Source organism: Gobio gobio (assembly GCF_949357685.1).
Source record: "Gobio gobio genome assembly, chromosome: 20".
Classification (NCBI taxonomy): domain Eukaryota; kingdom Metazoa; phylum Chordata; class Actinopteri; order Cypriniformes; family Gobionidae; genus Gobio; species Gobio gobio.
Genome location: NC_137113.1, coordinates 50,524,570 through 50,537,149, shown reverse-complemented (window position 1 = coordinate 50,537,149; position 12,580 = coordinate 50,524,570). Strand labels below are relative to the sequence as shown.

The 12,580-nt window shown below is 44.9% G+C and overlaps 1 protein-coding gene across 1 annotated transcript; it reads left to right on the top strand.

Annotated features, from left to right (window-relative positions):
• Positions 1–880: 880 nt before the first annotated feature.
• Positions 881–3,548, top strand: LOC307143663 (solute carrier family 2, facilitated glucose transporter member 11). The gene has a single exon (XM_079845396.1). The coding sequence runs from the start codon at positions 1,030–1,032 to the stop codon at positions 2,539–2,541; it is 1,512 nt and encodes a 503-aa protein (XP_079701522.1). The 5' UTR covers positions 881–1,029; the 3' UTR covers positions 2,542–3,548.
• Positions 3,549–12,580: the final 9,032 nt, after the last annotated feature.

The window sequence follows — 12,580 nt, the reverse complement described above, 5'->3', positions numbered from 1 at the left end:
TAGAAATAAAATTTAATTAAATTAGAATTGATTACCAGGAGATAAAAAAAGTTCATTAAGTGGGATTGGGATGTTGTCTTTTATTCTGGACTGCATGTACTTTGCAGTATTAAACAAGTATTTCTATCGATTTCATCAGGCTCTGAAAATTACTCAAAAAGAACCCAAAGAATGGCCTTCCCAGCTGCCATAGTTGCAACTCTTGTGTCATCAGAGCAGGGTGTTCAACGCAGCACCGCTTCCGTTTAAAAAATGTTTCGCAACGTTTTCTCGGGGCTGAATGCAGCCCTGCTATTGGCCATTTAACGCCGCTCAGTTCAGTGTTGCCAAGTCTAGAATTGGGCTGCTTTTGCTCTGAGTTGTTAGGGGCAGGGGCAGTGTGTGTGTGTGTGTGTGTGTGTGTGTGTGTGTGTGTGTGTGTGTGTGTGTGTGTGTGTGTGTGTGTGTGTGTGTGTGTGTGTGTGTGTGTGTGTGTGTGTGTGTGTGTGTGTGTGTGTGTGTGTGTGTGTGTGTGAGATGGTTAAACAGTATAAATGAATGCTGTGCAGGGCTAACTAGAGCTCTTCTTAAAACATACTTTGTTCTTATATTTCTGTATAGGCTATTCTTTAGGTAGGAATAAAATACAATACCCTTTTTATTTGTATGTATTTTCACAATATCACTGTGAAATATTAAGATGGTTACCGGTAAGTTACTTTAAGATCACTGTCAGATGGTTTAAAGTGTTTCCAGTTTAAGAAAGGCTTGTTCAGTCTTTCACCTGAGGGTTGTTTTACAGAGGAACTGGAACTATATTGTGCACACAAGGACTCTTATTTTGAAAGAGCGGCAGCCTGAGCTCATTGTTGAGGAAGTGCTCTATCCGCAGCTCACAGCTCAATGACAGGAGACACCGGGGACTGCACGTGCCTGTATTCCTGCTAGGCATTTTTAAAATTGCTCAATAATGGCACAGATATTAATATGCAAGTTATTTTTTTTCTTTTGATTTTATAAATAAGTACTTATTTATTTATTTATTTAAAAATGAACGGAACAACGAAGCAAGGAGGTTGCACACGCACTCTTGCATTAACTGTGTGCTCTGCAGCCATTGGAGGCACTTTTCAGTATGGCTACAATATTTCAATCATTAATGCGCCCACATCTTATGTGCAGAAGTTCATTAATGAGACCTGTATGCAGAGATGGGGTACAGCTCTTGAGCCGAGTCAGGTGACACTGATATGGTCCTTTATTGTGTCCACTTACTCAATCGGAGGACTTTTGGGATCCCTGCTTGCTGGCCCAATGGCTATTAAGTTTGGACGGAAGGGTGCGCTGCTGCTGAACAACAGCTTCCTCTTTCTGAGTGCTGTCCTGGCTCTGAGCAGTCGCTCCGCTGGCTCCTTTGAGATGATCATCCTTGCACGTCTGCTTGTGGGGGTCAATGCTGGTGTTAGTATGAACGTCCAGCCCATGTACTTCGGAGAGAGTGCACCTAAGAACCTGAGAGGCGCTGTTGCCTTTTCTTCGGCTGTTTTCACTGCTCTTGGGATCCTGATGGGCCAGATAACGGGTCTGACTGAAGTTTTGGGGAGTGAGTCTCTCTGGCCTTATCTATTGGCAAGCAATGCTCTCCCCGGAGTAGTGCAGCTGATCTCCTTGCCCTGGTTTCCAGAGAGCCCGCGTTATTTACTCATTGACCGAGGGGACAGAGAGGCGTGCAGTCAGGCCCTGAAACGCCTCAGAGCGTGCAGCGTTTTCACTGATGAGATGGAGGAGATCCTCCAGGAGCGGGCAGAAGCGGGTGAAGCCCATGCCAAGACACTGTGGGAACTGCTCCGAGACCGAAGTCTCCGCAGGCCGCTCTGCACTGTAATGGCTGCCAGCAGTGCCATGATGCTGTGTGGAAATGATGCCATTTACTTCTATGCCTCCTATATCTTTCAGGAAGCCGGTATTCCAGGGGACAAGATTCAGTATGCCACAATCGGCACAGGTGCCTGCGAGTTCACCTCCGCTTTGGCCTGTAATCTACTGATCGAGCGTGTTGGCCGCAGGTTACTCCTCGCAGGCGGGTATCTGTTCATGGCTTGCTGGGCGGTGGTCTTCACTGTTGCTCTTTCGCTGGAGGGCCGAGTGGCCGGCATGCCCTATCTGAGTATGGTCTGCCTGTTCGCCTACATCTTCAGTTTTGGCATGGGTCCCGCAGGAGTCACCGGGATCCTTCCTGCCGAGCTCTTTGACCAACTGGCACGTCCCGCTGCTTACATGGTTGCCGGATCCATGATGTGGCTTAACCTCTTCCTCGTTGGAATGGCGTTTCCGTTCATAGTTAATGGCCTGGGACAGTTCTGCTTCATCCCCTTCTGCTGTGTTTGTGTGGCTGCGTGTCTATTTATCAGTTTCACTTTACCTGAAACCAAAGGGAGGACACTAGCAGAGATCACTGAGGAGTGGAATAAGAAAGGCACAGCTACTGGACATCCTAAATATAATCAACAATCTCAAAGTCTGACTGCTCCATCAGAAAGCCTAGACATGGAGAAGATCTGAGGGAAATCTGGCTGCATTCTGCTTTTACTTTTATCAGTTTGACTGTTATTGTTTTCCTACTTGTTTAAATTTTGACACTCACTTGACACTTTGTTTATTTATTTATTCATAATTTATTTAAAAATACTGAATCTCTTTCTTAATGTTTTTCATTTCTGATGTGACGCTCTTTGAGTTGCATTTGATGTTTAAAATTTTGCATTTTGGTCCTTATTCAATCAAACAAGGCAACAAAGTTAGATTTCATATTAGTTTAACCTTTATTACTTATTCTATCAGTTTTTCCCTTCCTCCTTCCTATTCGACTGTTGAAATGCAAGGAAATATAATATGTGCAATTGTAAAAAAAACACCAACAACAGGTACATGTTGAACTGCTATTTGAATCGTATCAGGGATGCAGTTTTTTGTTGTTTGGTTGTTTTTATTTTTACTATTTCCAGAATACTTGAATCTTCGTGCCTGCAAAAGTGAAATGCAACTTCACTCCTCATTCAGTGTCTCACAATGTGATTTTGTTCATTATTTATACAAGAGTTGTTTATTTTGAGCAATGCATTATATTAGCCTGCTGTCATGCATGTGTCAGAGCTCAATGATCTCTCATTCACCTACTGTACCAGCAGATGGCACTATATCACCATCAGTGTTTTCTTCTGTCTGCACTGTTTGTCTTCTCCATGAACCAAAACAAGAATATTCACAGAATGCCATTGCGTTTAGGTGACTTATAAACACCGATGTAAAAGAAGACAATCAGTATCAACACTAAATAACCTTCATTTGTGCCTCAGGGTTTACATATTTGCTGTCTACTAACCTGCCTGTGTAAAGAAGTAAATATATTCAACCAAATGAAATGGAAAATTATATCCAAATGTATTGAATTGTATGATGATTAGCCATTTGTCCTGATTATTACAATTCAGTCTGTAAGAACTTTCTGTTAATCTATCAAATGCTTTTTATGAGAGTATATTCTACTCAGTGTGTAGTAAAAAAGTTGCTTGATGAAAGTCTCGCTGTTCCTTTCATTGATGATCGATATGATTAAGCTAGACGTGTGTTTTGACATGATAAAGGATACTTTGACTTTGTATGTAAATACATTCAAAATGTAAGATTGCATTTACACCGGTGCCGTCTTTGACAGCTAATTGATGTGTGGCCATGAGGAGCTGCTTTCTGCTGGGAGGGACCCGTGTGCTGTATTCTCACGCCTGACCCGTGTGCTGACCCGTGTGCTGTATTCTCACGCCTGACCCGTGTGCTGACCCGTGTGCTGACCCGTGTGCTGTATTCTCACGCCTGACCCGTGTGTTGTATTCTCACGCCTGACCCGTGTGTTGTATTCTCACGCCTGACCCGTGTGTTGTATTCTCACGCCTGACCCGTGTGCTGACCCGTGTGCTGTATTCTCACGCCTGACCCGTGTGCTGACCCGTGTGCTGTATTCTCACGCCTGACCCGTGTGCGGTATTCTCACGCCTGACCCGTGTGCTGACCCGTGTGCTGTATTCTCACGCCTGACCCGTGTGTTGTATTCTCACGCCTGACCCGTGTGCTGACCCGTGTGCTGTATTCTCACGCCTGACCCGTGTGCTGACCCGTGTGCTGTATTCTCACGCCTGACCCGTGTGCTGTATTCTCACGCCTGACCCGTGTGCTGACCCGTGTGCTGTATTCTCACGCCTGACCCGTGTGCTGTATTCTCACGCCTGACCCGTGTGCTGACCCGTGTGCTGTATTCTCACGCCTGACCCGTGTGCTGTATTCTCACGCCTGACCCGTGTGCTGACCCGTGTGCTGTATTCTCACGCCTGACCCGTGTGCTGTATTCTCACGCCTGACCCGTGTGCTGACCCGTGTGCTGTATTCTCATGCCTGACCCGTGTGCTGACCCGTGTGCTGTATTTTCACGCCTGACCCGTGTGCTGTATTCTCACGCCTGACCCGTGTGCTGACCCGTGTGCTGTATTCTCACGCCTGACCCGTGTGCTGACCCGTGTGCTGTATTCTCACACCTGACCCGTGTGCTGACCCGTGTGCTGTATTCTCACGCCTGACCCGTGTGCTGACCCGTGTGCTGTATTCTCACGCCTGCCCCGTGTGCTGTATTCTCACGCCTGACCCGTGTGCTGACCCGTGTGCTGTATTCTCACGCCTGACCCGTGTGCTGTATTCTCACGCCTGACCCGTGTGCTGACCCGTGTGCTGTATTCTCATGCCTGACCCGTGTGCTGACCCGTGTGCTGTATTTTCACGCCTGACCCGTGTGCTGTATTCTCACGCCTGACCCGTGTGCTGACCCGTGTGCTGTATTCTCACGCCTGACCCGTGTGCTGACCCGTGTGCTGTATTCTCACACCTGACCCGTGTGCTGACCCGTGTGCTGTATTCTCACGCCTGACCCGTGTGCTGACCCGTGTGCTGTATTCTCACGCCTGCCCGTGTGCTGTATTCTCACGCCTGACCCGTGTGCTGACCCGTGTGCTGTATTCTCACGCCTGACCCGTGTGCTGACCCGTGTGCTGTATTCTCACACCTGACCCGTGTGCTGACCCGTGTGCTGTATTCTCACGCCTGACCCGTGTGCTGACCCGTGTGCTGACCCGTGTGCTGTATTCTCACGCCTGACCCGTGTGCTGACCCGTGTGCTGACCCGTGTGCTGTATTCTCACGCCTGCCCCGTGTGCTGTATTCTCACGACTGACCCGTGTGCTGTATTCTCACGCCTGACCCGTGTGCTGACCCATGTGCTGTATTCTCACGCCTGACCCGTGTGCTGACCCGTGTGCTGTATTCTCACGCCGGACCCGTGTGCTGTATTCTCACGCCTGACCCGTGTGCTGTATTCTCACGCCTGACCCGTGTGCTGACCCGTGTGCTGTATTCTCACGCCTGACCCGTGTGCTGTATTCTCACGCCTGACCCGTGTGCTGACCCGTGTGCTGTATTCTCATGCCTGACCCGTGTGCTGACCCGTGTGCTGTATTCTCACGCCTGACCCGTGTGCTGTATTCTCACGCCTGACCCGTGTGCTGACCCGTGTGCTGTATTCTCATGCCTGACCCGTGTGCTGACCCGTGTGCTGTATTCTCACGCCTGACCCGTGTGCTGTATTCTCACGCCTGACCCGTGTGCTGACCCGTGTGCTGTATTCTCACGCCTGACCCGTGTGCTGACCCGTGTGCTGTATTCTCACACCTGACCCGTGTGCTGACCCGTGTGCTGTATTCTCACGCCTGACCCGTGTGCTGACCCGTGTGCTGTATTCTCACGCCTGCCCCGTGTGCTGTATTCTCACGCCTGACCCGTGTGCTGACCCGTGTGCTGTATTCTCACGCCTGACCCGTGTGCTGACCCGTGTGCTGTATTCTCACACCTGACCCGTGTGCTGACCCGTGTGCTGTATTCTCACGCCTGACCCGTGTGCTGACCCGTGTGCTGTATTCTCACGCCTGCCCCGTGTGCTGTATTCTCACGACTGACCCGTGTGCTGTATTCTCACGCCTGACCCGTGTGCTGACCCATGTGCTGTATTCTCACGCCTGACCCGTGTGCTGACCCGTGTGCTGTATTCTCACGCCGGACCCGTGTGCTGTATTCTCACGCCTGACCCGTGTGCTGACCCGTGTGCTGTATTCTCACGCCTGACCCGTGTGCTGACCCATGTGCTGTATTCTCACGCCTGACCCGTGTGCTGACCCGTGTGCTGTATTCTCACGCCTGACCCGTGTGCTGTATTCTCACGCCTGACCCGTGTGCTGACCCGTGTGCTGTATTCTCACGCCTGACCCGTGTGCTGTATTCTCACGCCTGACCCGTGTGCTGACCCGTGTGCTGTATTCTCACGCCTGACCCGTGTGCTGACCCGTGTGCTGTATTCTCACGCCTGACCCGTGTGCTGTATTCTCACGCCTGACCCGTGTGCTGACCCGTGTGCTGTATTCTCACGCCTGACCCGTGTGCTGTATTCTCACGCCTGACCCGTGTGCTGACCCGTGTGCTGTATTCTCACGCCTGACCCGTGTGCTGACCCGTGTGCTGTATTCTCACGCCTGACCCGTGTGCTGACCCGTGTGCTGTATTCTCACGCCTGACCCGTGTGCTGACCCGTGTGCTGTATTCTCACGCCTGCCCCGTGTGCTGTATTCTCACGACTGACCCGTGTGCTGTATTCTCACGCCTGACCCGTGTGCTGACCCGTGTGCTGTATTCTCACGCCTGACCCGTGTGCTGACCCGTGTGCTGTATTCTCACGCCTGACCTGTGTGCTGTATTCTCACGCCTGACCCGTGTGCTGACCCGTGTGCTGTATTCTCACGCCTGACCCGTGTGCTGTATTCTCACGCCTGACCCGTGTGCTGACCCGTGTGCTGTATTCTCACGCCTGACCCGTGTGCTGTATTCTCAAGCACTGACCCGTGTGCTGTATTCTCACGCCTGACCCGTGTGCTGACCCGTGTACTGTATTTTCACGCCTGACCCGTGTGCTGACCCGTGTGCTGTATTCTCACTGCTGACCCGTGTGCTGACCCGTGTGCTGTATTCTCACGCCTGACCCGTGTGCTGTATTCTCACGCCTGACCCGTGTGCTGTATTCTCACGCCTGACCCGTGTGCTGTATTCTCATGCCTGACCTGTGTGCTGTATTCTCACGCCTGACCCGTGTGCTGTATTTTCACGCCTGACCCGTGTGCTGACCCGTGTGCTGTATTCTCACGCCTGACCCGTGTGCTGACCCGTGTGCTGTATTCTCACGCCTGACCCGTGTGCTGACCCGTGTGCTGACCCGTGTGCTAACCCGTGTGCCGTGTGCTGACCCGTGTGCTGTATTCTCACGCCTGACCCGTGTGCTGACCCGTGTGCTGTATTCTCACGCCTGACCCGTGTGCTGACCCGTGTGCTGACCCGTGTGCTGACCCGTGTGCTGTATTCTCACGCAGCGCACTGCTATTTTCTAAATGAAAAAACGTCAACCAAAAAAGGCAGTGTGGTGCTCCTCACATTTTCGATCCTGAAAAACGTGTTCTGTGTGATCGGGGCCTAAGTATTTCTCTCTCTCTCTCTCTCTCTCTCTCTCTCTCTCTCTCGACAAGAATGACCATTCTCAATAAATCTATTGATTAGCAGTTCATTTAGAGAGTGTGGCGACTGTGGTGGCTTGTTGGCACATTAGCAATCACTGCCAATTTTAATTTTGTGGCGCCTTGCATAAACTGAAGATTCTGAAATATTGAATAGCTGAATAGATGAGATTTTAATCTAGATATGACATTTAATAAAATTGACATATATAGTATATCCAATACATAGTATATTTTTTTAAAGTTTTTTTTATTATTGTACAATTGAATTGTAGAATTTTTAATTTGGAGTTCTGAATTCTTTCTTCATTTTTAAAAACTTGAAGCTGTAATTTCTGAAGCTCATTTCACCCTTTTAAAAATTCAAACAAATACCAAACTATAAAATACACTATCATGACTAAAATTCAAATTTACAAAATTCACATTTAAATATTTGTATTTTCTGTCTCCATGCCTCAATAAATGTATCTGCCAAATGACTGAATGTCCTAAAATGAATATGTGTCTCTCTTACTTTGCTTTTAAGATGAATAGTTACATTTAGATACAATCATGTGCAGTCAAAAATACACTTAATATGATTCTAATAAGCTTTAATAATTTCAATGAGTAAACTTACTATACACAAAATAAATTAGTTGCAACTACTAAAAAAAAGTAGTAGCCTGAACTTAAAATGAATATCTAAACGCAGATGTTTTCATTGTGTGCCACCACTCATTTTAAAAAACTTGAATTTCAGTGTGTGTCGTGTGCAACACAAATCCAGCGGCCGCAAAGGTCAGCGGTGTTGATGTGCAGACAGAAATAAAGCAACCCTGACTGAAAGCATGAAAACAGCAGGTGTGTGAGAAATGGAATACAATATGAAAAATGTAAATGCACATATACACACTCACACACACCACTCATTATATTGCACTATTTGGTTGTTTGCTGTGGATGTTCGAGATGGAGTTATTTCACCTTGCTGAAAGCTGTCTTTGTTACTGTTACACTAAGAGCACTCAGCAGAACTCCATTATCAGCTGTGACCTCTCGCTAACCTGCTTTGAAACATTAAAAGAGCACAAAGCAAGTAAACGCTGGGTTGTGTTTGTGTGTGACCTTGAGTCACTGTTATTATGCTCATATCATGGCAACCTTGATGTACTATTAAGTGTGTGCCTGAGCAAGATTATTACATATCCTGTGCGTGTGTGTGTGTGTGTGTGTGAGCTCTGGAGAAAACAGTGATGTCATCAGCTCAGTTCAGTTCTCATATAGTGTGAATGCGGGCGGATCAGTGATAGAGTTGAATATTTAGTGTCCCCAACTGAGCAAACCTAAAGCCAAAGGCGACAGAGACGACGGAGTGACAGATCAGTGACAGAATGAAGAAATAAACTTTGGGAGAAACCAGGCTCAGTCGAGGTGCCAGTTCTCCCCTGACCAACGAACAAACAGTGTGTGATTATGATTCAGACAACATTACAGGTCAGAGGTCAGATTAAATCGGAACATTCAGAATATTTGTCCAGTTCCATCTGATTGAAGATCATCCCGCCGGAGAGAAGGGGTTAACTGAGGATGCCGTGTTGAGGAGGCGTCCAAGAGGAGAGTCGAGTCACATGATCTCTCTGACACTTCAGGGATGAGTTGGTCGTATCTATCGCAGGTCCAGCATCTGATCTGGATCCGGCTGACTGCAGTAAACCTCGGGATAAACAGAGAGACTAGCATTAGCGTAGATGCCGTTCTTCTGATGATGTCACGAGTACATCAGGTGTTATGGGAAGTGTTCCCGGTTCCGGCTGACCGAGTTAATGCAGCCTAACAATCATTAACTGATTTGAATTATATAAATTGATAATGTTTATGTGTATGCAGTGTTGGGGAGTAACGGAATACATGTACCGGCGTTACGTATTCAGAATACAAATTATGAGTAACTGTATTTCGTTACAGTTACAATTTAAATAGATGGTATTTAGAATACAGTTACATTGTTAAAATCAATGGATTACATTATGATACTTCTCGGTTTCACGAGTTTATTCACTCTCTAAATAAATTAAGACAACTACATGCATTTCCCAGAACGCCCTATGAAAGCGCGCGGACGCGGTTAGCTTGAATGGAGGAAAGAGGAGCAGCGGGAGCTAGAGACAACAGAGAACAACAGAGCTAGGGCAAGAGCGAAGCGTTCATGAACCTGTTGTTCAACAAAATACAACGTTTAATAACATGTTTGAACTCACTTCATATAGTCAGTCGAGTGTTTGTAAGCTGATATGGCTTCTTATCACAGAATGATGCAGACAATGCATTCCTATTTTATAGTATTAGTGATAAAGTCTGTCAATGAGCACTTTATTATTATGAAAATACCAGAGAAGGCTTGAAGAACTAAAAAGCGTTTCTATATTTTACTATATCTCTTTACATAAATACAGGGCCGGCTCTAGCTCTTTGGTTGCCCTAGGCGAGATTGAGTTTTGTGCCCCCCCCCCCCCTTAATTGTTAAGCCCACCGGCAACTATAGTTGCCAGTGTATAGTTGTCATTTTCCTTCTGTGAGTATTTTTCTAGATATTATCCATGTTTTATATCTTAATGACACACAAGCAGACAACCAAATAAAGGATTTCAAGAAAAAAAAAAATATTAACTTCCTTCCTGTCACATGAGACTGCCAACTTCCTACCCCTACTTCCAGGGAGCACAACGAAGGCAAACCCTCCCAAAGAAAGGTCATTTTCATGTTACTAATAAGTATTTTTTGTTGACATATATATATCAACATAATCATGAAGGTCTCTATAATCATCCAAACAAAACACATCTTACAACAGATCTATAGTTTTTGTCAAACATAATAAATTTGATTATGAATAAAGATTGATCTGTTGAAAGCAGTTATTTTGAGTTAGATGCTAAATGTTCTCCTCTTATTCATATTTGACATTGAAGGGGTGCATACAACATATTTGCCCACCGGCAACTATAGTTGCCACAGATTCAAATACGAATTTTCAAGAAAAAATACAAAAACCTGGGGAAAATAAATGCAGAACATGCCATTAAAAAATTGGGCACAAATGGGTTAAGTATTTATAAAAACTATTTAAACAAAAATGCTCCTATTGTTACTCCAAGACTTAAAAAGCTAATTATGACTTAAATGATACACTCTAATAAATTGCACATACAAAAATGCTACAAAGAACGTTGGAGGATATTTAACAAATTATGACTCAAACTATGGATGAACAAACAAAAATGCTTTTATAGTCACTCCAACACTTAATCAAGAAAATTAAGACTTGAAGGATCAACTGCAATAAATTGGTCATACACAAATGCTAGAAGGAATGTTCAAGGATATTTACCAAATATTAACTCCAAAAACTGTGCAAAAACTCTCTTAAGCACCTGTAAAGACACTTAAGCAAATTATGACCCATAAACTGGATTAACTATTCCCTCTACAAACAAAAGTGCTATTATGGATACACTGTACTTACTACTACAAAATTAAATATATATAAGTTCTTGTAGCTCTATCCCTATCTTAAATAATAACAGATGAACAGTTGTTTCTGGCATTTCTATTCACCTTGAAAATTGACGCAGCATTAAAATTTGGCTCGTCTGGATTTCCTTATTGTCAGTGAAATGCGAAGTAATATGTAGATAACTAGCTAGCTAGTGATAGCTTAGTGACAGCAATAAAACGTCCAATGCCGTCCAATATTAGTTGATAATATCGATAATACGAAGTAAATTTATTTCGTTTGACACCTTTATGGCTGAGATGAGAAGACTTACCTCTATACTGGGCTTTCTTTTGATCGTCTGCCTTTCTCTTTTTCCGTCCCTGTGCACTCGAGGGTTTCATTTTTGAAGAACGCGCCAGTGCTGAGCACTTGCCTGACATAACGCCTGTGCTAGACAATATTCACTTTCAATTCAATCTAATAATCAGGTTAAGTAATTAAACTTGCGGCTGAGGGGGCGCCCAAGGATGATCATGTTTAATAAACAGTATGTTTTATTTCGCTTGTTTTAATTCTATGCTTAAAGGGAAGTAAGTTTAAGGGCGCCACTAGAGGGCGCCTGGCTGCGCCCCCAACACATTTGTCGCCCTAGGCAACCGCCTAGCTCGCCTATAGCAAACGCCGGCCCTGCATAAATATTATTTTCTATTTAAAATTATAATTTCGTAAAAACCCAACTACTCATCCGCCCTATAGGTTGCACGTGAGGGGAAAAACGTAGCTTTCTTCCACTTAAATTTTTATTTTACTGTATCTCTTTACATAAATATTTTTTACTTAAAAATTATAATTTCGTTATTTTACTAACCCAACTAATGACTCATCCGCTTTCCATTAGTTTGCACGTGAGGGGGGAAACGTAGCTTTCTTCCACAGAGTTGTGCACTTTTAAGCAATTTTTATTTTACTGTATGTGTTTACATAAATATTATTTTCTACTTAAAAAATATAATTTCGTTATTTTACAAACCCAACTAATGACTCATCCGCTTTCCAATAGTTTGCACGTTAAGGGGAAAAACGCAGCTTTCTTCCACTTAAGAAGAGTTGTGCACTTTTAAGCTATTTTTATTTTACTATATCTCTTTACATAAATACTATTTTCTACATAAAAACTATAATTTAGTTATTTTCCTCACCCAACTAATTACTGGCTTTCCAATAGGTTACATGCACTTTTCACAATCCATTACGGAGCTGATCAATTTTGATTTTTGAATATTGTTCTTTAAATGTTCTTTCGTGTAGTTCATACAACCACCTTACAATATTTCAATAACATTTGATTTATTTTGTAGTCTATGCTTTGCACAACAAAAAGTTAATTGTGCTGGTAAATCCCGAGTTTCGGTCTGAGTGCCATTTTCTTGTTCTTGATTTGTTGTTCTTCTGTGTTTTAATAAATGTG